Here is a 25,730-nt window from a genome sequence, read left to right as displayed (position 1 = left end):
CATCTCAGTTTTCTCTTGTCGTAGCTGAACAAAACGTCTGGTTTCTGGTTGAAGTTCAGTAACGAAACCACCGACTCACTGATCTATTCATGACCTTCGCCGTGGCAACGAGGTGCCGCCAATATTTACACAGCCTTGTATCACAATGCATGTCCTCTTCAAGGGAGGAGGGGTGGAGCTGCATGAGGATGAACAGTGTACAGGACAAAAGATGCTCTGAGCTGCTTGTGTTCAGTCGTACAGAGGGAAGAGTTTTGAATAATACTGGGCAGTTCAGTCCCATTTATCATTGAAAGTCAGGATAATAGTATTAAGGACGTCTCTGTCGTGGACTAAATAAAACAAAACGACGACTGTCAATGCACCATTGTCAGAGTAGATGTTCTTGTTTTAAAGTGATCCCTGATTCTCATGCATCACTTTCAACTGGATGAAACTTGATGATCTTGTTCTGGTCGAGCTGTGGCCGCTTCCATCTCTGTCCTGGGTTGAGGGAGCAACAGCTTTTCGTTTCCTCACCCTCTGCCACATTCAGAGACAGGATGCCAGCACATGGTCCGGTCCAGAATAACCGCAGAGGTCCAAGGATCCAATGACAGTTAACGTCATAGCTTGAACAGGGTCAGTTAATCTGGAGGTTTTCACAGGGAGGACGTCTGTATGCAGAATGTTGTAAATATAAGCTTTTAAATATAATACCATCAACTCGGCCGGTCACATTTTGTACTGGAGAGTTTCACGTCCATCCAAGTCTCTAAACGTTTCACCCAACAGTGTTTATGAGGAAATGTACCTGTGGATCATTTATGAGCCCTGGACTGCTTCACTGTTCAAATTCCACTTTCAGCTGATGTGCCAATGTGCACTTTGTGAATAAACCTCCAATATTCTCTCTTGGTTCCCTCCAAGAGCAGAAAGGTATCTGGGTCTTTAGCTGCTAAATGTTCCGGTGTGTTAAAGCAGCTGCTCCTGGAAACAGGACTGAGAGCGAACCAGAAGCTTCTTCTTGGCTCTGATCGCTCAAACTACAGATCGATTTGTTTTGTTGCTTCAGGAAAGAAAGTGTCGAATAAGCTCATGATCCAGTACAAAGATCACTTATGTGCACTTTGAAATATTTATTGACAGATATATATTTACACTTTGTAGGTGTCCATATAAAGACGAGGACAATTTTACTACATAGAAAATGATTTTTGTTGGATTTTCACATCAAGTCGTCACAGGAAAACTAAACATCTTCCTGAGGGGTAAAGAAAACAGATCAGAGAATATAAGTGACAGAGCGTTGACAGGACGTTGTTAAATATTGATTAGAAAGAAGTGAACGCGTCTGTATCGTTTTCATTGATTCTCCGAAGGGCTCAGCTGACTCTGTCGGCCAGGTGACAGTACAGGTACATGGATACGCCCATGGCAGCAATCTGAGGAGACAATACACATTTCATTTGTTTTGGCATCATTCTTACTAAAACCACACTGACTGTGTTTAATTTCTACTTGTCTTCCATCAGATGTTTCATGTGTTGGCTCCTCCCTCCATCCTGTTTCTCAGGTAAACACTGTGGATCTCTATGTTGCCGCAATAACCGCCGCCATTTTTTATTTCTTTCTTCCCCAAAACACAACCATGAGGGCCTTACATGAGCACACTCAAATAGCATTTACCTCTAAGATCCCAATTCCTGCTGCGATGGCGCCCACGATGTTGGAGTTCTTCCTGAGGGTCTCCAGGATGCTGTTAAAGCAGCCCTGAGGAGGAAAGAGCCACAGTATAAACGTCAGTTCATTGATGCACAGGATGCACACACAGGCCAGAGTCACAGCTTCAGTTTCAGCTGGGACTCTACACCTGCTTTGTGCAGCTAATTTAGACTGTTACTGGATCTATTGATTTGTGCTTTGATTAATCAATTGGCTGTTTGAAACTAATTAAAAATCAACAGTTTTCAGGGTCAAAATCAGCAGAATGGGATTTCCAGTTGTAACTGTCACTCCAGGTGCAGTTTTCATCCTGGTTAATGATGAGGCTGAAGGAAAGACGGTGCTGGTTGGTTTAGTCCAGGCTCAGACCAAAGTCTTTCATGTTTGATTTCTGGTCCAAGTGCATGAACCCTTCAGGCCTCTTCCTCTGGAGTCACCAGCAGGCTGGCATTTGTGACAACCACCCACCTGTTCTGACAACAGGTCCTCAGCTGGACTTTGTGTTTAATGGTAGTTTGTTAGCCTGCTGACATTCTCCACTGAGGTAGTGAACATATTAAATATGACCTGCTAAATAAACATCAGCATGTTCACACTGTTATTACATCAATGAGATTGTTCTGCCTGTTTCTGGGGCTGAACTGAAGGAGTGTTTCCTGTCCCACCTGCACGCCGCTGGTCTCTGCCTGGTTGCGGCTGCAGGACGTGACGTTTGTGGAGCAGCAGCTGGGTGGGAACATGCCACCGTTCTGCTGCTCGAACTTAGAGCCCATGAAGTCGGTGTAGTTGGTGACGCCGCAGCACCTCAGCTGGAAAAGGAATGAAAACACGTCAGTACAGCAAAGCAGGATGGGTAATGATGTCTTTTTTTTTTTTTTTTTTTTTTTTTACTCCTCTGTATCTCATCCATCTTTGTGTATATTTGTAACTGGGCTTTGGTTTGTTTAATTTGTTAGTGTTGCTGCTGCACGACGTTCGGACTAACAGCCTGTTTGGCTCAACAACAATGTGAACGGTAGAAAAATATGTCTTTTGTAAAAGTAAAGGTCTGACAGTGTAACTGTATTACACTTTGCCGGAGCGTTTAGACCCTGAGTTGCCTTCAGTGACATTGTCGTGTGCAGGTCCGCTGAGGTGAACGAGATCGATGGATTGATACTTTATTATCATAACTGAGACACGTGTCTCATCAGATCAGCTCAGTGAAGGACAAAGCAGCGTTAAGTGGACAACAGGCGTCTTCCAGTAATTGTTGCTCCTTGTTGATGACTGACTCATTGGGCTGAAGGACCCTGACTCACTAACGTCACTAACTTCAGTAAATGACAGGAGAGAGATGAGGCGGATTTATTTCAACAAAACCTCCTGACAAACTGCTTTATTAACTCAGTCTTTGCAGTGTTTGTCAGCAGACGAGCATCAGTGGCCATTTGTTGTAGGAGCAGCTGTTGATTTTGAAGAACTGAAAGGACGAGCTGCAGGAAATTAGCTCAAAACCTCATGATGTGATTTGGAAAATGACAGTTAACGTATATACACACATACAGTTTGTAGTTGAGAGCTTAGGAATGTGAACCCAGTAGATGCCTCCTTAACATATATAACACATGTGGTGAAGTGCAGGACTGTACCTCTGTCATGGTGATGTTCCAAATCTCAGTGACCACAGGGTCTCGGCCATAATCCTGCTGTATAGCAGGGGTCGCCCACGCTCTGAGGATCCCCTCAGCCTGAGGGAAACACAGAGACAAGTGACACCCTCTCTGACGTTATACAAACCCTAACCCAAACCAAATTCCTCCCTGAAAGTCTTCACCCTCACACTGACCTGAACACTGGACACAACTTTTGAAAAATGTCCATATTTTTACAAAATGTTACAAAGGTCACGTCTTTTCAAAAACAATCTGAACAGCTCGGTCTAGATTGTGCAAATATGGGTTCACTGTCCAAAAAAATGTCAAAGCCTTTTCAAGACGTCCTCTCTTTTTAAAACACTTGTTCTAGTTTCATCTAAAGTAGAAGCAAAAATCAATAAAAACACTCCCAACAGCCCCAGAGCGTCACGCTGTCGTTCTACCGGGTCCATTATGCAGATCAGAGGCCTGTATATGCAGATCTACTCCTGTGGACTGGTATAAAAGCACATTACTGCACCGCAGCGCTGACGAATAGTCACGCTCACACACATATACACACACTTAAGTATGTACACACACTGCGATGTGGAAGAAAATAAAACACTGCAGCAGATTTCACAGGCAGAAAAAGTAATTCTCTGGGAGTCACCTATTCATCAGAAATTAAATAAATCTTCTCTCACACAAAGCATCTGGGAAATAAACAGCCCCGGGCTGGCACCTGAAAAAATGAAAATAAATCAAAACATGGCCAGGCCATTATTCTCCATTCTTCTTCTCTTTTTTTTATTGCTGTAAATGGGGAACATTTACATATATATTGATGCAGCTGATGGCTTGGGCCAGGACACATTTTGTCTGATATTCATGTTTGTCAAAGTGTGAGAAAGGCGGGTTAGCTTCAGTCCAGGGAGAGGCTGTTGTAAACAAACAAAAAAAGAAATTCCTTCACAAACACACGGGTTAGTTTCTCTTTCCTCTTCCTCCTCCTCCTCCTCGTCCCTCGGTCTGTTCCTCTGTTTTGATTAATAATCCTGTAGCGTGCAGCCTCAAACCCACTCGATGGGGAGGGACGTGTGTTTCACTGTATGTGGATATGGCCACAAGCAGCTGAGTGTTTATCAGGTTTATTTGTCAGAAAGCTTGTGTGTGTGCGTGTGTTTTGTTTTTTCTGTGTGTGACTGTGAGTGTACAGTGAAGGGGGCAGGCCTGCACAATGCCCATAGGGATGCCGGGATACATGCCCTAATTAAAAGTGCCCCCCAAGAAGCTGGGAGAGCGGCGGAGATCAGAGAGGGTTATTACCAGCTGCCTAATTCATCACCGTCACTCGGCTCCACACCTCGCTACGTGTCGTTACACACACACACACACACATATAGGGTGGGCAGTCAGGACGCAGCGCAGGAGGTGATAAACACATCTATCAATACAGTCAACAGCTTTTACACATGGTAAAAAACCTTCAGCTGCATGTGTTATTGATCTGGAATCACTGTTGGAAATTAGCTCAGTAATGAACTGGGCAAATATCAAACTGAATTATTACACATACTCAAACTGTTCATTCACCGATGTGGCTCTGTGTTGTAGTTATATACACACACACACACACACAATTCCTGTGTGGCTAATGATGTGCCGTGTGTAGATGTAGAATTTCCACAAATAAAAGCCTGTGTGCATTTTGAGGGCAGCTGATAAGTGTGTGGTCATATATATATGTGTGTGTATGTATATATATATATATATATATATATATATATATATATATATATATATATATGACCACCATATATATATATATGACCACACACTTATCAGCTGCCCTCAAAATATATATATATATATATATATATATATATATATATATATATAGGGATATATATATATATGCATGCACATTGTCCTTCACTTGGATGAAAGTGTTTTTGGGCCAGAGGAAAGAGGAAGGCCCGCCCCTTTGTGGTGACGCCATGTGGTTGCACTTTCTTGCCCCCAAAGGGATTCAGGCTCATGTCTCATCAGACCCCAGCCTGCTAAGTGATCCCTGTAATGTGTGGGGTGTGCTGGGTCTTGTAGGTTAAAATCCCTGATGGATTTGCATTTAAAGGAAGAGGAAGCAGTTTTTTCTGTGTCACTGGTCTCTCAGTACACTGTTCTGTAGTGTTCTCAAAAAATACTCAGCATGTTCTGAATCCAGAGTCCACTACGCTTCAGATGAGCTGCATGAAACAATAAAAAATGTTCCATCTCTGTGGAGATTTATAGTGAGTTGAAGCCCTCAGCTGTGTTGGTTCACACTCTGCTCTCACAGTGACTCTGAACAGCCGCTGTTAAAGACAAACTGGTGAACATAGTGGAGTATTTAGAACCAGAGAGTCCTCTCAGGGCATCATAGAGACCAGAACCTAAGCAAGTGAATGTTTGACCTGGATTGAGCACTGCTCTGAATCAATGCTAACATTCTTTGACTCCCCAACTACTGTAGGTTTAAGGTAGTAAAAGTTGGTAAACATCTGCTGGGCTTTATGGCTGGACAGATGTGCACAGTGGGTTTGATGGAAGCATCTGGTTCTGCTCCTGACACTGAACCAAAACAGTAAAGCTGCAGAATTTTCAGCCGAGCTGCAGAATTAGTGGTAATACTGAGGAATCATCAGTGCCCTTTGCACATCACCCATAGTTACATAAAAATATTGTTGGCTGCAGCTTTAAGGCTGAAGAGATGAATGTGTCTAAACTACTGACGGATATTTCCTGGCTTGGTACCTGTAATCTGTACATCTCTTTACTGGACACAGACATCAGAGTGATTCATGCAGTGCTACATCACAACTGCTTCACTCATCCATATCTTAGTCCATATAATAACCCATTAATCCATACACAGCATTAGTCCCCATATCAGCCCAGGTAATAAATCCCCGTCCTGGTCACTTCCAAATCACTTGGGGGGGGGGGAAAGAACAACCACGGACACTGATGGTTTCCCATAATGCCTGCTGGAATTGCTTATTAAATCTCAGTTATTCCGACCACCTGAAGGTTATTGGCTCTCTGGTTAGATGAGCTGCGGAGGCTCAGCAGCCAAAAGGCAGATTTATGCTGCAGATGAGTCAAAGAGAATAGATCAAAACTTTATTTATTGTCTCCTTTCATTGTCTACACCTCTGTGTCTTACTTAGTGACACAGGCAGCTATATATGTATATATGTATATGTGTGTGTGTGTATATATGTATATATATATATATATATATATATATATATATGCATATTAGATGTATAATGATCGTATTCATTATTCTGATGCCACTGTGACCTATCCAAAGCAGAAGATGGACAGAGACTGTCTCACTCTCATATGCATGACGGACCTGACAGTGTCCTTTGTGATTGTAATGAACAGCTGATGCTAAAGCTAGCAAACAGCGCGTTAAATTGACTAAACCATATCTGTGATCTCCTTAAGGAAGACAGATCTGTGAGCCATGTCTTGCATCTCATCGATCTTTAAACAACAGCTCCCAGCTCTCTCTGTCCCCGTGCATCAGCGTGTTGCTGGACTCCTTTTGCATCGCTCCCCTTGGTTAACTGAGACTTTGTAAATGACAGGAGAGAGATGAGGCAGATTTATTTCAACAAAACCTCCTGAGCAGCAGCAGCAGCAGCAGCAATGCTCCAGACTCAGCCCCCAAGGGCACTAACACAGAAACACACACACACTCACACTCTTGCAGCCTCTTTGTGTGAGTGCACACACTTAGAGCTGAGAGAGAGCGATAAGTTAAACGCAGCTGGTTTACCAACAGCTGAAGCAGAAACAAACAAATGAAACAGACATGAAATTCCCAGTCTCTGCTCCTTTCATGCAGCCCTCCCTGCAGACACGTGGGTGTTAGATTACCTCAATTGCTCCTTGGGACTCAGATACAGATACATCCTCTGATTGGATTTAAAAAAAAAAAAAAAAAAAAACTTCAGTCTTCACTAACCCCCTTTTATACCTCATTTGAAATTCTTATAATTATTATACATGGCACTAAATGGAAAGGGAGCATGTGTGTGTGTGAGCAGAAGAGGTACACATATGTAAATAGGCTGCTCTGCATATAAAATGCTTTAGCTCCAATATTCCAGAGTAATAAATTCTCAAAGTGAGAGACAGCACCCCCAGCCCCAGGCCATCCCACACTCATTAAGCAGCTGAATGTAGTGGGGTGGACATAGAGCCAGTAATTCAGTGATGGCCGCCGCTCTGATAGAATTTACACGGAGATAATGTGCAGAAAGTGGGACGAGGAGGTGGGAAGGTGACAGTGAAACATGGACCCAGAGACTTAAGAGACAAAGGAAGCGGAGTGAGGGGGAGGAGCCACAGCGAGCGAAACACTGATTGACTTACAATTGAAGAGAAGGCCAGAGCCACGACTGCTGCTGCCAACTCAGCGATGAATATGAGGACGATGATGGAGAAGAACTGCAGGGAGGAAAGAGGAGGGGACAGGGACATAGTTTTAATAATGTAATACTACAAATAATATTATTAGAGTGTCACTAAATAGTTATCAGTTTATTTCAGCTGGAGTTCGTATTGTTTTTCATGGCTAACCATTATTTTCAGCAATGATTGTATTTAAAATAATTCACCCCAGAGCCCCGGGTGACGTGCTCAAATCCAGCCAACCGTCCGAGCCCAAAGATCTTGAGTTTGTGATGATATGAAACCGAACAGCAGAAAACCTGTCTCTGTTCGGTGTGAGTCCGAGCTGTTGACCTTTGGTTCAGGACGAACCCTGATCCATCTGAGCTGCAGAGTTAAAGCTTCAGGTGACCGAGTGTCGTCAGTGAATGTGATTGTGTGACTGCAGCACAGCTATTGTTCTGTGCAACAACCACAGGCTGTCAATAAAGCTTGGCTGATTACACACAGGGACAATAAGGAGACACAGAGCCCGAGTGATCGCTGCTATAAACTCATCCTTTCTTTTGGCTCAGTCCATTACAGCAGCTCCTCGTGTGAGCCAGATCTGCACTCGGTCCTGCTCCGTCAGTCGCAGGATCTGCTGCAGCGTCATCATTCAACTCGATGGGAGATGTGGACATGATGGAGGCTCAACGGGGGGGAAATGTGCTGACTGTGCTGCTCATTAGACTCACTGCAGTGGACCAGGATGTAGTTACCATGTTGTTAATGAGCATTATAATGTACGCTGGCTGTTCGGGGGTGGGCGTTGGTGCTGCTAGGGCCATGTGTGGATACTAGCTGTGCTGCCGATGAAGGATGGGGGAGGTGGTGAATGTGGAGCAGCTCAGTGGAAAAGCATCGTGGTGATGGCTGAACTCAGACTGACCCATCTCCCTTTCTGTTTTAGCTGAAGTCTTACTGAGACGTCTACAGAGACCATCCGTGTAAATAATAATGCACATGCCTACTTAGACATCCAGCAGCAACATAATCGCTCAGCTCTGCTTTGGTCTGCACCAACCCCTGAGAAAAGGCTTTGACTCTTTATCAGCTAAATGCTCCACTTACGTTCTGTCTGTCTGCTCTGTGGTGAAACTCACCTATAGAGGACGTCCTCAAAGCTCTCAAATCAGCAAAACATCTTGTTTCTCTTTGAGGACTGTCATGTTCATTCCTCAGGAAATTGCTTAGTGGTGCAAAGTAAAGGATTTTTGGACATGTACATTTGCACTTCCACCAGTTGGGCTGGCTGTTTTCTGCTCGGGTCCCCGCCAACGTGAATGGGATGAAATAAATACGCCCACTGCCTCTACTGGACTGTCCAAATGGTGTTAGACCAGATGGATCAAACTGTGATCATAAGATCGATCATTTTGTGGAGTTTGTGACATGAAAAGTTCATTCACAGTTTTTCAGTCGCATTGATTTTTTCCAATGATTTTCCAAATTTTTTTTTGGGCCAGTGTGTGTCACATGTCACGTGATGAGCTCGGAAAATGTTGTAACACAGTTTGACCACTACACCCAATTTCCTTCACAGCCCAGTGCTGGTCCTGAGGCTTGTACAGCAAAGACTCCACCAACTACAGTATCTTACTATCTTACTTTGTGATCGCTTTCCTGCTTATATGTGCCCATGTGTTGACATAACCCTTCAGCACAGCTTCACCTTGTCCCTGCATCCATGGGAAATGACACCAGGTCTGATACACCTACCATGAGCAGCAGGCACTTGCTCTCCTTGTGGGCCCCAATGCAGCCCAGGAGCCCCAGCAGGACCAGCACAGCCCCGATGCTGATGCACAGAATGCTCACGTTCATGAAGTGCGTCTGTTGGTGGGAGAATGGCCCCAGCACCCGCAGGAAGGAGCCCGCATCCACAGTCACCCAGATCCCCACAGCCATCAGGATGGCCCCAGACACCTGCAGGAAGATCCGGGAAACATGATCAACAGACATTTGTGCACAAAAACCCTCTTGTTTCCTGAAAGTGGGACATTGACCAGCTAGCTCTCTAAAGCACGTAATCAACACTTAACACAGAGGAAGACATCGATCATTTGCTTCCTCAGACAGGGTCAGCGAGTCACAGCTGCTGAGGGCTAGGAGGTTTTAGAAATACGAGGCTATCTTACAAGGCAAACCCTCTCCTACTGTTATCTCTCAGTAACACCGTGACACTTTAATATTGTCCCTCCATTCAGAGGACGACTTCTTTTGTGCGACTGAGAGAGGTGCTGCCTCAGGCTTTCTTTTACATATCGAGGCCAAGCAGCAACTCGCCGTCTTTTTACCTCTCTGAATGAAATGACTGCCCATTTCCAGGAGCACCTCTATCTGCCCACTCATGTCACACAGGCATAAAGGACAGGAATCCATTTGGTGATGGTCCTGTGCTGATGTCTAAAGCCACAGCCTTAGGGGATTATACTGTAGCATCGGCAGTGACGCTGATTAAGCTACATGTGAGACTGGGAACACGACGTACGCTTTTTTGGAAAAAACATGCTTTGTTTATGAAGACCACAAGTCTTTGCTCCTGCTTTGTTCTCACAATAGTCGCTTAATTTCGAGCATTGCTGGAGTCTTGACATCTCCTCACGGTTTTCCTTTTCCAGTCAGTAGCTGTAGGTTTTTCTGCTGATCTTCAGCACTTCCTGCACGTTTCAAATGAAAATGCTTCAATCTGCTGGGAGGCTTTTCATGTGAAATATTTCTGCAGGAAGTGACAGTAACTTTGAAAAAAGAGCTAATTAAATTCAAATAGATAGAGAGCAAGAATGTTAGTTCTGAGTGTGTGTTTCTTTAAGAAACTGACCAGCAGAGTGAGAATGACTGGAAAAGTACTGTACATGATCCTGCATGTGGTAAGAACCCAGCTAAGGATGGAGTGTATTTTAAGTTGGCTTTGTCTCTGCCTACTTCAAAGTGACCAGCGAGTTTTCACATTAGTGGTTAATCACCTGAACGCACCGTCCTCTCTCTGTCTGCCTGTCTTCCTCATCACACCACCTCTGACCGCTCTTCTTCTCTTCCCATTTGTCCTCCTCCCTTCCTGCACAGACGGATTTCTTCTTCTGCTGTGCAAAGGGCTTGAATCCTGATATTGTCTGTCAGGCTCAATCAGGCCCTGACACCCCCATCAGCAGTCAGATGCCGGTGTCTCCCACATGGGAGTCATCTCCTCCTCATTCTTCTCTTTGTCTCATTCCTGCTCTTCCTATTTCTTTTACCCTCTGCCCCACTCTCTCTGCCTCTCCCCTGCGGTTTCTCCTCTTTTAACCTGTTCAGCGCCATCATTGCACCGTTAGCTAAACATGATGTGACATATCTTCCCTCTAATGCCACGTCTGCCACCATCATCTCTCACTGGTATAATTAGAGCTGTCGTCTTTTCTTTTTGAGACGCCTAATCCCGCCATATACAGGTGGACGCTGTGTCAGCACAAACATGGCTAAAGGACTGGAAGTAAATCAGGTTTTCAGGAGAAGCGGTGTCTGTGAAGATGGGATATATGTGGCCTGTGAGGGTTAGAGGAGAGGGAATGAAAAGAGGCTGCAGAATAGGAGCCTCCAGAGAGGGGGAGGTGAATGTGGAGAAGAGATGGAAAGATTCAGAGGAAGAAGAGAACACGCCTCTCCACCCCCAGTTGAAATGGAATTGGTTCTTTTTAAAAGGCCTGGAAGGAGAACGATATCAGCTGAGTGTAAAACCTATCCCCATTTTACTGGGACACGACAATCTGATAAAGTCCCAACCCCCGAACGTGGATGTGCACACACAGATTATACACGGAGACGCTCTTATTTCCACTATTTCAGATTAGTTCCAACGCAACATCATTGTCTTCTGCTGGAGGAGGGATGAACCACTGGGACTAAAATCACATTCGTTCTTTCAGATCTTTAGAGATGGTTTGTGATGTTTCTTATTAATCCCCATGGTTTGATGTTCTGTCATTTGTCCCAGCAGATTAAAGAACTGAGCTACAAACTGTGGATGAGACTGATGCAGTGGGAAATGTTTTTGTAGGTTCATTAAGAAAAATAAACCACATGATAAATGTTAACTACACCAAGAAACTGCTCCTGTGTTGACGAACTGAACACTGAGCCACATCAAACAAACACTGATTTTAAAACAAAAACCAGACTAATCTAATCCAGTCAAACCCCCTTTTCTGTCTATGTTTAAACCTGATGATGAGTTTTTGCTTTTTTGTTTTCTTTTGCATGTTTTTGTTCCCATTTGAGTAGATCTCCCTCTACAGCAGCTGTCTTCATGTGGAGGTTTGGATTTGGGTTCCAAGGTGTATAGATATTGATATATACTGTGTGTATATATACATATATATGTTGTGTTGCAGATGATTCATTGGCTTCACCTTTGCTTTGAGGTGCATGAAGTGGAGACACGTCTGCCGTCTTTATATCGAGGTCTGTGCAATAAGAGGGTTGACTCTTGCCCAGACCTCCACTGGAGCCAGCTCTTCTCATGAGGGGATGATGAAGCTGCAACCTCAAACTTAAAATGCAGCTGCGGGGGCTCAAGTGTTCGAGCAGTCCCATGAAATCATGGTCTTCATGAGCTGCAGAGAGTCGTTTCATCCTTCGCTCTGCTGGCTAACATTTCAAAGGGACGGCATAACCAGTGCGCTGCTGGGACTTTTAGGACTGTACCACCACATCTATTAAGCTCCAACTCCCCAGCTGAAATGGGAAGTATGAGGAAAATGACTTGTGCTGAGAGCTTCATCTGTGACAATGGGAGCACAGGTGGGTCCAAATTGGCAGGCACATCAGCCCATCCCTTCCAAAGTTTCCCTCAATTTCAGAAACCACATTAGTTACCATTAAGCTGAAGACGCAGGTGGTAAAATTAGAATGTTTGAAGTTAATGAGATGGAAATTGCTGCCGTGCAGCGAAAATGGAGGAGAGAGGGTTGTTTCCGTCTCTGTTTGCATTGGAGGGAAGGATGAGAAGCTTTTCTCTGCACTGTGGTGAAAGCTTTGTTTTGGTTGTTTGATACAATAAATGAACTCCACTCTTCATCATATATGAGCACATGAAGTGGAAACATACTCACACAGATAAGCAAGTTGAACAGGACCATCATCATTTTGAAGAACGTGAAGCAGCCCATTTTAATCTGCAACAAGAGGAGAAGATAAATTATAGCATTTATTATCAGCTGAGGGCTGAGACACACACAGGGAAACGGGGTCTGTGTGGCTGGTGTTCACATGCCGTGCTGTGCTGTTACATCCAGCCCACTTTCCTGCAAAATTACTGTGAAAATTACACTGCTAACAATGAGTCTTAATGATAACACACAACTGTGAGAGACGGTGAAGAGATCTGTTAATGGGGAACCTGCAGAGAAGAGGAAGGAAAAAACTGTTTACACACAGGAAAGTCATTATGGCTCAGAGCACACAAACTTACCTGTAACTGTATTAAAATGTCTTTATATACGAAGTAGAACAAATACAAAACAGCTTAACAGCCTCTGTCCTTCAGGCAACAAAAACTTGAGGCATAAAAAGAATTTTAAAGATGCAGGAACTTTCTGGTCCTCTGGCTCAGGTGTTTCCAGGTGATCGACTGCAGTCTAGACGTATCCCTGTAGCAATGAAGTCCAGGCAGGTAAAAGCTCGTGGCAGAGATGAGACATCTGATGAGCGAGCAGAGGACTGGGTGTGGTCCTGGAGGACGCAGGAGGCAGCAGGTGACTGCTCAGGTGCAGATCGGCTCGAGCGGCGGCTCTGACCCCTGCAGGTACAAGGTGGTACACAGTCACAGCACAGGATGGCACATGAAGAGGTGAAGTATAACAACTTGCAGTACTGGGTAACGTGTAGTCAGTAAGGTCTTAGTGTGTGAAATCTGTAAAATGTGTCATATTTAAGGCCGTGATTTAATAATATGATTATTAGTTGTATATTGTGAAATAATAGCTGCTGTAGCCTCCAGCCACAGACACATTATGACACAATTAGCCCCTGTACACAGACATGGAACAGACTCCATGCCCCCCCCCCTCACACATCTCTCATGGTCATTTACTCATTTAATGTTAATTTTGCTCAACTGCATCTCTTTGCGGCTCCTCTGACCTGCTGCTATTACAGATGTGTTGAACTAACTGCAGCCCATTAACTCCCTGGTCCTCCTGTCAATCTGTGACATTTAACCTGTGAACGTCCAGAGCTTATGAGAAATGGTGTTTATTCTTTGTTATAGATCACACGGAAATGATTTACTTATTTTACAGGCATACCTTCAAAAAATTAACCTCCTCTTGAACCGTTTTCTTAGACTCACTATAATAATAATTCATAATTCTTCCACTGCTTGATATTAAGTGTCCTTATAGTTCCAGCCTTGACAGTACTGTGCAGAAGTTTTATGCAGGTTTGAGTCTTATGACACATCAGGTTCTGGCCACAGTACAAGAACCCATTAGGAACCCACTAGAGTTCATGAAGAAGCAGGGTCCTGACCCCTACAGAGCCCTGATCTGGACTCAGTCTGGGATCACATGAAGAGACACTGTGACAGCCTGGATCTACGGAAGAACTGCAGCAGCTTCCAGACAAGTGCCAGGACAAACTGTCAGGTCCAACCAGAGAGACCTGCTGCTGGTTTAAGGACAAAGGGGAGAGCTGCAGATACTGATTAGATTTAGGTTTGGTTTTTATGTCATGTACATTAAGGTATCACCTGTGTATTTTTAGCACCTGAAACTTTTGCACAGTACTGATTTATTATTACACAAACCTTTTTATAGCCCAGTCCACGTTTGCAATAGGTCTCGGCTCCTTGTTTGGCATCTCTGTGGCACCTTGCTGCTTTCTGCCATCGACTCTATTGTTCATCTGTCGGTCCTTTGTTCCTGTGGCTCCTGAGAGCCACAGTGGCCCCTGCTGACCAGCAGAGGGGAGTAGTGATCTGCAGACAAGGCTGTCAAAGCCTCTTTGTTGTCCTGCAGTTGTAACTGGCGATTAGTGTTTCACTGAGTGGAGGAATGTGCTCTCCTTTGTCCTGGAAGAGGAGAAAGAAAAGAACTTGTTATCGTGGCGTTTTGCTCTTAACTCACTGTAAGTTGGAGTCACGCTACACGACCAGTCATCAATAGGAAGAATCAAAAACCCAAACTAAGCATTTGATTGTGCCTGTTGCTGTATTCTTGCTTTCACCTTCCTCCTTTGTGCCATCACTTGTTTCTTCCTGAGACTGTTTCTCTCTGAGAAACGGCAGAAGCCCAGTTGTGGCTGTTGGAGGGGCTGAGCCCATATCAGCTGATGTCTTTCTAAGTAATATTAATTTAATGACTTTATTGTGAGTTATGACAATCTCACCCACACAGTCATTAACCTGCCGGCCCTTAATCTCAGCGAGAGAAGCACCTGTCAGGCTTGGTTAGCCATTACAGCCTTAATAATCTCAGCTCATGCCTATGCACACACACGCTCTGCAGCCAGAAATGATTATACGGCCGCTTTTTAATCACTTCTGATGAAAGCAGTGGCAGACCGCTGAGATTTCAGGTGAGATGGAGAAGATAAAAAACATGGGTCCCTTAATGAGGTCAGTTAGATTGAGTACTGTGAGTGGCCCTCCAGGGCAGCTGCCACAGTTATACATCTACTCCTGGGCTCTTGCCGTTACACGTATACTTTATAAATCCCATGTGAGCAGTGACTCTTTAACCTGATTTTAAGGTTGATATAATATCATCCAGTTTGTGCCCAGCAGGTTTAATGGTTGTTAAAAGCTTTCTGAATCCGTGATGGAGTTTCGGTCTGGAAATGAGGAATCATTTGCATTTGGTCACGCAGAAAGTCATTTCTTGTTGACATATGAAAACCTTTTGTTCACTTTATTTTGAAATTCCCCTTGACTGTGACCATTTGCCAAATGTCAGAGGGAAGATTTTCCCTTCTTAACGTACATGTTATGCCCTTAAATAGCTAAAGTTTGCAGTCACTATCCAGCCAGTCATTTCGGTTTTTTTTAAGAGTTAGTGCCTTTGAATTCCATCCATCAATTATTTCCATGGCTTCTCCTGTAGAGGGTCACAGGGGAGCTGGAGCAGATCTCAGCTGACATAAAACATTCACACCTATGGGCAACTTAGAGTCACCAACCAACCAAAACCCACACAGACACGTGGACAACAGGAAGACTCCACACAGAAAGACCCCGGGTCCACCTGGGTTCAGACCCCAAACCTGTACTGTTTTCCTGTAGGGTGCTACACCTTAGAGTTGGCAGTAGAGAAAGGACAGAAAAAGTGAGAATAACCAAGAAGGAACAAAACATCTTTGCATTTTTTAATTCCATCAATTTTAATTGATTAAAAACTACAAACCCCACAGTTAATTTTTAGTAAACACCCCTTCACCAAGAGTGTGCTCTACCTAACAGCTGGGGGTCTTAAGGGGTTAAATAGCCTCTGGTCATAATGTGTGTGTGTTACAAAACTCAGATGATGATGATGATGATGATGATGATGATAATGATGATGATGTATTCTTGCACGTCCCCTGACCTCTCCTCTCTGCTACCCCCCGGGGCAGGATGTGTCTTTAATGTCCTGTTGTCCTCAGTCAACAAAGGCGAGAAAACCCAGAACTGATGAATCATCCAATAACGTCTTTTGTTCACACAGTAACAATCACTGGCCACAATCTCCAGGACCCGCCTAATTATTTCCACATGCCAACCGATATTGAGAGAATTCATATAAATGAGCAGAGCCGTCACTGTATTATTGTTCAGAATCCATTATTTTGACATTACAAATTGATCACTGCTTTCATGAGGGATGAAAATCTGGAACTTGAGTGGCGCCGATTTAAATGCTGTCGGTACAGAAAGTGGTACCTCTGTGACCTCTGCTGTGTCCCCTGCTACTTAATTTATCTCACACACACACACACACACACACACACACACACACACACACACACACACACACACACACACATATATATATCTAAGCATTGCATAGTAATTCACCACAATCCATTAGGCCACAGGAGGTCTGGAGTCTATAAATCAAAACTAAAGCGCTGGCTAATTGACTCACACACAAAGGCTCAGGATTGCTATGAAGAAGCTGGGAAGAAATATGATTTTTTTTGGAGGGGGGGGTTGAGGAGGAAGGGGTTAATGGGAAAAAGTGGAGGAAGAGAAGAAGAGCAGCAGCAGTGTATCCCAGCCACTGACCCCTGTGCCTCCTTTGTTCCATGACTGATGGTGTTCAGCGATGACGTACGCTGAGCCCCTGTGGCCATGAGCTCGATCCCACCACCTATCGGGGCGGCGGCAGCATATAGGGGCCAATTCTCACCGGGCTCTTAGCACCACTGCTAATTAGCTAAAAGGGGTCATTTGTATGCAGCGTCTCTCTCTTTATCTCCGGCTCCCACAGTCTATCTCTGCCTCTCTCTTGGTCTCCATCTCTTTCTCTCTCGGTTATCAGTTCATTTCCCCCTCAGCCGTATCTCAGTCCGTCTCTGCCACAGTAATTGTATCTGGTCTAATAATTAGAGGAACTGGAGACTAATAAGTTGGCTGTTAGCACTAACAGATTAGAGTTCAGAAACTTTCATTTCCTCCACACTGTCCCCACAAGCACATTAAAGCTTCCTAATCTGTTACATGTGTCTTTAGCTTCCTTAAAGGTGGAATTAGCATTTATCAGCATTAACTTGTCCTTGTCTTTTTATACTGATAGTATGTTCAGAGATACAGGGCCAATTAATTCTAATCCATGTGCTACGTTAGCATGTCGGCTAAACACAGAAAAAGGGAATTTGCACATGGGCAACTATACATTACTGGAAAATAAGACATAATAAAATATGTATGTATTGTGTATTTGTATGTACAGTATGTGATGGTACTTACCCAGCAGATCTGTATTGACTAACATGCTAAAAATAATGTTTCTGAAACAGTGTTGATCTAAATTATGAAAGAAATTGTGGGAATAAATCTTTTAGAAAACTATCTGATCACTGTTTTAGCAGTTAGGTAGAATGAAACACATCCAAACATCTGCTGCTCTTTTGGACCACAATCTGACTGGGAGACCTGGATCACATCTAATTATCCTCGGGTCAATTAAGGACCAGGTGTCAGTGTCCTCTGATCCCTTTTCTTTGCAAAAATTAATTTCTGCAGATCCAAAATTTTGACCCTACAGCATAAAGATTCTTTCCTACTTCTTTGTTTGCTTTCCCTCCTTCCGTTCATTCCTTCTTTCCTGTTTCCTTCCTCAGTCGCACACACCAGCACACACACCGTGTCCTTCTCGGCCCTTCGGCCCCCCCTTTCTGTTTCTCGCCTGGTGCAGGGGATTGATGGAGCTGAGGGGGCTGTGATGGAGTGAACAGCGTGGACATTGGCTCCCTGCCACGAGATGAGAATCGAGGCTGCTTCTCGCGCTCTTAATGCCTCCCCTCTCCTCTCAGCTACTCCCCTCTTTCTTTCACTCGCCTCTTCCTCCTCACCTGAAAAGATGTTAAGTACGGACCGTGGAGAGCAGCGGAGCCTCCCTCCCATCCCTCACCCTGATGCATGAGCCAATCTGCCGCCCCTAACAAAAGGTTTTCCAACACATCACTCCTTGTCCTCCTTCGATCACATCTTTTTCTCCTTCTCCTCCCCTGTTAAATTACCTCTCCTTTCTTTTGTCTCCCTTTCCTACTCCCTCTCTCTCTCTCCCTTTCTTTGTTTTGCCTGCTGAATGAGTTATTCCCCTACATCGTTTCATCAGGCATGCAAAGCGCCTCATCGCAGCATCATGGACAATGAGTCCCTGTGGCTCATGAAAGGTTAATGCTTTGGATGATTGTAAATTGTTCGCCTATTTCAAGGGGCTGTGAAAAGGATAACTCAACCATAAAATTTGATCGGCTGCCTCTCTTCTCTTCCTCCTGCGTCTCTCTCTCTCTCTCTCTGCTGCATCCCGTCACTTCCCTCAATCATTCTAATTTCCCTTCTTTCTATTTTTGCGGTCCTCATTTTCTGTCTCCACCTTCACCTTAGCTGTTCTCTTTATCTTCATTTTTCCACTTTCCTTTTTGTTCTCCAAACAAAGGCAAGTTCAAAGCCAAGAGGCTGACATTTCATCTCTGTGGTGTCCTCTATGGCTTTGTGCCACATTAAGAGACGACTTCAAGGAATTTGCAACTTACTTTTCCTACATTCAACCATAATTTGCAGTGTAGGATCGCAAGCGTGGAATCGCTTTGGCTGGTCTGAGAGGAGCAGAATGACTTGCATGTGGTCACATGGTTATCATTAGGCCCATTTGGAGCAGACAGCATCCCCACGTCGCCGTCCATAAAGCAATGACCCTTCAACTCTTACTAAACTATAAGGGCTGGCGTCTCGGTGGCTCAGTGTGTCTGTTTCCCTTCATTGTTTGGCGTCAGCAGGAGTGCAGTTATACTGAGTTTGTACATGAATATAACAAATACTCCAACTTTCATGACAGAGCAGGTCATTTATTACTTTGTTCCAAAATGGTCCATGTAAATGTTTTTTAATCTGGCAGGTCAAACTACTTGGCTATGCTTAGAGAAAGCTCATGTCCAAGGCTCATACAGAGCCAACACGAGAGGCAGTGGGTGTCTTTCATGTCGCTTTGCAGAGAAGTTGTGGTGGTGCATGTAGCATGTTTGACTTTTAAGCAGGAGATTGGGGAACATTTGTTCTTTCATTACCTGTGACTGTAACTTTTCTTAAGCTTAAAGTGTTTTAGTTGCTTACAGCCTTAAACACACCTTGGGTTTTGTAGAGTCCAGTGTTGTTACATATATTCTTGAATGTTTTTCATTGCAAACCATCCACACCTAGTGGGAACCGCTAACCTCGTCTTCTTTGTGCTCATTTTGTGCGTGCGTGCGTGCGTGCGTGCGTGTCATTTTTCTGGCCAGGACATCTGTGGTCATTACCGCCTGTGTCAGGACGTGAGACATTCAGTGCGTCACCACTCATCATGCGTGTGTTTTGCCAAGTATACACAGTAACATCCACTAGCTGCTGTTCAATAGCTCGAACATCTGTTTAATGTACACGACTACAGGGTCAGCAAATCTGTGCGAGCCCCCAGTGAACGGTGCATATGGCATCTTCTGGTGAAAGAGAAAGAAAATACTGAGCTGAAACACAGACAAGTGAAGTACAGTGTGCTTTGAGAAGATGAAAGTAATAAGTACTAACTAGTAAAAGTAGTAACAGTCCAGTTCCTGTTGGTTAGACGGTTATTACAGTTGTAGCATGTGTATGTTTTTAGTATGAGGCGACTGTCACATGGGAGTCTCTGTGTCTGCAGCCTGAGGACAGATAATCGCCCACATCCAGTGCTGCTCACTGCAGAACCAGAGCAGAGGTTTAGGACACTGCAGCACCGTGAGCAGGACGTGAACACAAAACAACTGCAAGCTAGTGGACGAGGAACACAGTGATCTGAGGTGTTGGCCTGCCTGCTGAAATATGCATTAAATGAAACCATCTCAAATACATAGTGCGTTAAATGACATCCCATCAATATTCATTAGATATGTTCACGTTCTACATAACGGTACTATAAAGTGCAGAGAACCCATGCAAAATATGTTCTAATTCTCCAGTGCAGCCTTGTCTCTAGAGTTATGGTCATATTCGATATTTATGTCAAACGTTAATTCGGTGCCAGAGCAGGAAGCAGTGTGACATTTATATAATGTAATATGTTCGGCTGTGACATCAGAGCATGTTGCTCTCATTATGCTGGCGAGCAACAAATAGTCTTCGCTTTTTCACCACAACACATTTTCTTTTACCTAAAAAGATTCAATGTGTAATACATCATAATAATAATCATAATATTTAGATTACTATAAGATTTAGAGCAACCTAATAGCAGAATATGGATATAGTATTCATAAATATGTGGTCATTAGTGTATAATCACTGGAAAATACCAAACCGCTGTAGTTTCTTAGTCGTAGAAGGAGCATTAACAATTAATCAATCAATCAAACAATCAACAATTAAAGCAGGTGGCACTATTTAAAAAATCAAGGTGGTTTGACAAATTCACGTTTGTTAATAATAATATTAATAAATGTTTCTTCATGCAAGAGCTAAAGTCATTAATGATGGAGCTCAGCGTTACAGTGGTTGTTTGCAGGGTTCGTTGGTGAAGTGAAGAGCGAACCACTGAACAAAACGTACCACAGTAACACCAGTCAGTCAGTCAGTCAACAGTCTGCCAGGCCTGCTGCCACTTTGCAAGCTGCTATAACTGCACAGTAAGTTCACTCAGTTCAGTGCAGATGTGTTTGTGCATCTGGATCCTGTGAAGCAATAAAGTTAAATGGGAATTAGCAGATTTGCATCAGCTACTTGGACAAATTGTCAGAAGAGCTGGTAGACAATGCTGTAAAATGACAGCCCTAATAATCAATAATTAATCTGTACGCTCACTCACCATTTGCAAAAAACAAATGTGTGGACATACTGTTGACTCTGATGATGTCTGATGTCCTTGGAGACACCTATTGAGGATTAATTCTGGGCTCTTGTGAGGATATTTACTTACCAAGGTCGTTAGCTCTTCGCATTTTCCCTTCAGGGTGTATTTAGTGAATTCATGGAGCCACTTCACTCACTGCGAAGCCAAATTCAGTCTGCTGTAGTAATTACACAGCGAAGAGCTTTAAATGACATGAGAACACAGCCCACACTGTCACAACAAATTTCACATTTCCCCTCCAAACGCTTCAACTTTCTGACCTTGGGACCTGGAAAAGATTGGTTCCACATGCTTGGGAAAGAAAAATCGCTGGAGGCGATCATTTATAATGACTGCTGGTTGTCACTCCAGATGTTGGTTGGGTGGTGCTGGATAGACAGGGTGGTGAAGAGGTAGCTGCTATTTCTAGCTTGAAGATAAATGTGATGAAATGGGAATTCAGAAGCAACACACACCTGCAGATGTCCACATCCTTGCACCTGGGATTACCAGCAGATTCTGGATGGTAGGCCGTACACACTGGTGCTCGTCGGAGCGTCTGAAGCCCGTGGAAGCCACCGGAGGTTAAAACCAAACAAAGGGAGTTAGGAGGTGCCGAGCAGACCACTTCCAGGCCTGAACTAAAACATCAATTACATTGTCCAGCAGCAGAACCACTATCTCGAATTAGAATTTCTTCTCAGGCTGCAGGAAGTGGGTATGTATGTAAAATACATATAGCCTATTTATAATTTATTGGACATACAGGGCTGGTTGAGGGCCGTTAATCATATGCCATATATATATGCCTGCCTTATATAGAGCCGTATAGTTGAAATATGAATGCCATGAAAAGGATGCAAGATGTATGGTAGAGTGTGAAGAACAGAGTGATGAGAGCTGGTGTTTGATTGCAGGGATGGGAGGAAAAGAGAGAGGGAGGAGAGAAGTCGGCAGAGAGTCTCTTTGTCTCTCCTCCTACATACCCCCCCCCCCCGCACGAGGCGAATCTGCCCTTGGAGCTTTTTTTTGTGCATCTTCTGCCCTCATCGCCGGTCGTCCCCTGTGCTGCTTCGGCTGCTCAACAGATGGCCAGTTGGCTCATTAACTTTAATAAATCTAACATCAATTAGACCGGAGGTAATTGGGATGCCGCAGAGGTGATTGCAAGGTAGCAGCGCTGCATACGAAAGCTTTCGCCTCCTAATGAATGGCTCTCATCACGCCCAAAATAAGTGTGTGAGTGCCAAAAGCATGACATTTAAAGTGTGGCAGCGGCAGGGCTGAGCAGATGATTGAAGGACAGAAGAGACAGCTCCTCTCTGACATATGACGTCACGTCAGCTGACCTTGATGGGTTCATACTCCCCATCTGTGCTCAGACACCTCTTCTTTGTTCTTCTCACCTTCTCCTGTCATTTGCTTTTGATATCCATCATGCCTTGTTCCTGGCAGCTCTCTGACTCTTTCGCACTTTTATTTCACTTTTTGTGAATCTCCGCCCGGCCCCTGAAAACCAGCTCCTCTCTCAGCTCTTCGCATAACAATACGTCCCTCTCATTGTCTGTCGCCCTAAACTTTTTACTTCATTATTTCTTCCTGACCTTTGATGTACTTTTAAGGGATGGGTATTCCCTCATTGCCTGTGTGTGTGTGTGTGTGTGTGTGTGTGTGTTGTGTGTGTGTAAATTAGGTGGCCGACAGCTATCCATGTATCTGTCAGAGGCTTGTGCTGACAGACAGCCAGTGCAGTGAGCAGATGCACCTGCCACCCTGCCTGTCCGAGGTGCAAATGTAGAAAAATCGTGTTTGTCTGAACACACACAACATGTGCCTCATTGTTAATGCTTCAGTGCGGCGCATAACTGGTCTCAAACAAAGAGACCGTACTCACCCGTTATGCTTCCTTCTTTATGCTGGACAGATTGTTTTGTGTGGCTCAGGCTGCTCTCGGCTCTGCGGGTTTCAGCCTAAGCTGGAGAAAGAGATTCATCTCCCCACGTCCACAAAATGTGTCTGTCTGCTGAACAAAGCACTTCTGCTGAGCTGCTGCAGTGAAAGAAAGAGCAGGAAGTCTCTCGGGTCTCTACCCGCTCTGACAAGAGATAAATCCAGCTTTGCCATCCAGGCTTTATGGCATCAATTTCAGCATTTGGAGATGATTAAAGTCTGGTTTTAATGCATATTTCTCTGCTTTGGAAATCTGTACCCAAAAAGGGAGAGGTAACCTCTTAGTTTGCTGCTGTTTCTGTGCCTGCATACTGCACAGTCAGTCAACAGGCAGAGCGGTCGCCCACTGTCAACACATCAAAGTCTCTCATCTCACACGACACTAAATTCCTCCTGGTTGTCAGGTCTGTGCAACATGTTGAGTAATGACATAAACTAACCTCATAAAAAGCCTTAAACCCTCATCCTGCTTCCCACGGACGAGCTCCGACACATGTTCTACCTGGACTTTGTCAGCTGTTCAGAGAAAACTGCACCGTAAACATGAGACCAGCTGGATGACTAGTCAGCCGTAACACACCGAACGGTCCGAGCCCCTTCCCTGCAAACGTCAACACTACCCAGGTGTTTAGATGGTAAATGGCAGGCTAATAAAGCTCCTCTTTAATATCGTGTACTTGTGTCATTGTACTTCATGTAACATACACTGGCCGTCCCCACCGAGCTGAAGGAGCCTCTCTCAGGGATCTGCAGAACATAGTTCTCTTTCTGCAGTTGGCCTGCATGGTGGCATGACTTGTTTCGATCTACTCTAACCAACAAAATCTACTGTAGGTTTCACTTCAATTACTGTCTGTTCTTTGAAGACACCTGGCAGTGACTCGTGGCTGCTTACCAAGCAGAAAACAAAAGGCTGTGTGTAAATCATCTTAAATCATGTCAGTGAGTCTGCAGAACCAAGTGAAACTGATTGGGGTGAAACCTCAAACACTCAGGCTTTTATCTTTTCGGCTTGTTAGACTTTGATCAGAGTCTCTTTGTAAAAGACGTGCTGTTTTCTGTAAAGTCAGAATATTACACACTTGGGGGTGATCTGCTCAAATCTGAAGCAGAGGTTGGTGCGTCCTCCTTCCTCTGTGTCCCATAATCCTCTCTGAGTGCAGTAATCTCCCATCTGTCTCTGCTGTACCTGTTTGTCCTCAGAGGGCAGCTGCTGCAGCCTCTCGTCTTTGTGTAAATATCAGCGCCCGGTGTGCTGCTGTGGGAGTATGGTGGAGGTGCTGGTGGTGCATGTTGATATGGGGGTGGGGGGTTAAGCAGGAGCAGGAATGGGGGTGACGACCATTGACACTTTATTAAACAGGAACAGGAAATGGAATCAAGTTGACATGGTTGTGTTCTTTGTTCTTGAAGCTCCATCTTATCGCAGACCTCTCTGTGGGTGTTATTTTGTTTTCTAAGAATAAGTCATTTCAAACAGTTAACCAAGACAGAATGTGATCCTGGCTCTTAGACATCAGCAGTAGTCTGAGCTGTTAGCATCAAGGCAGCAGCTGGTGGAAGTCACTTAGCTTGTCCTGGTTTCAAACCACATACTTCACGGCTCTGATGTTACCAGGGAGTCAAATTAGCTGCTGCCGACAGCTGCTCCTTAGCTGGAAACATAACTGAGCCAGTCAGAGCTGTGGATGCTGGATTAAAATGTGAGCTGTACTCCAGTGTGGAGGGAACCTACAGCAGCTGACGTGCATGTGTGAAAAAATGAAACTGCATGTCAGGATCATTCTGTCCGACACTACAGGAGAAGGCCGACGTGACGTAATTGTCTACTGTGTCCTGTGCGTCCAGCAGTTCTCAGTCAGTTTATAATCCTGCTTTAAACCTGACTTAAGTAACTTTTCTTAGACTTTTTTGGTTCTTTTACCTGATCCAGTCCTGTTTATGGTTGATTTCATCAGTCTGTTTGTTCATGGAGCAGATTTTTGTTTTTTTATCACACATAGCTTGTTCACAACGTTCAAACACACAGGTCACCATCATAAATATGCATTCGCATGTCATATACACAACAGGGTCAAAGGTCAGACTGCTGCTTCATTCTGCCTCCAATCAGATATAAAGCTGCACGACTGAAGACTGTCCATCTTTGTTATTACAGTGTGAGGTATGAAATTTGTCTTGCATGCCTTGCTTTGTGTGTGTGTGTGTGTGTGTGTGTGTGTGTGTGTGTGTGTGTGTGTGTGTGCGCGCGTGCATGCGTGTGCGTGTGTGTGTGTGTGTGTGTGTGTGTGTGTGCGCGTGCGTGCGCGTGCATGCGTGTGCGTGTGTGTGCGTGTGCGTGTGTGTGTGTTATGGATAAAGACATCCACTAGAGAAATAAAGAAGACACAATACCACTGCTTTAAAGTGCTCATATTACATAAGTCGCTGGAACAATGAGCAGTGAGAG

At 44.4% G+C, this 25,730-nt stretch overlaps 1 protein-coding gene across 1 annotated transcript; it reads right to left on the bottom strand.

The window, feature by feature from the left end:
- Positions 1-1,250: 1,250 nt before the first annotated feature.
- tspan1 (tetraspanin 1) lies at positions 1,251-13,504 on the bottom strand. The gene is made up of 8 exons (XM_026323640.1): positions 13,261-13,504; positions 12,902-12,964; positions 9,531-9,737; positions 7,752-7,826; positions 3,336-3,434; positions 2,370-2,513; positions 1,669-1,752; positions 1,251-1,424 (listed from the first exon to the last, which is right to left on the bottom strand). Exons 2-8 carry the CDS (start codon positions 12,956-12,958, stop codon positions 1,365-1,367), a joined length of 726 nt encoding a protein of 241 aa, XP_026179425.1. The 5' UTR covers positions 12,959-12,964; positions 13,261-13,504; the 3' UTR covers positions 1,251-1,364.
- Positions 13,505-25,730: the final 12,226 nt, after the last annotated feature.

The sequence above is a fragment of the Mastacembelus armatus genome, chromosome 4, assembly GCF_900324485.2.
Source record: "Mastacembelus armatus chromosome 4, fMasArm1.2, whole genome shotgun sequence".
NCBI classification, from domain to species: domain Eukaryota; kingdom Metazoa; phylum Chordata; class Actinopteri; order Synbranchiformes; family Mastacembelidae; genus Mastacembelus; species Mastacembelus armatus.
This window is presented reverse-complemented; position numbering and strand designations above follow the sequence as displayed.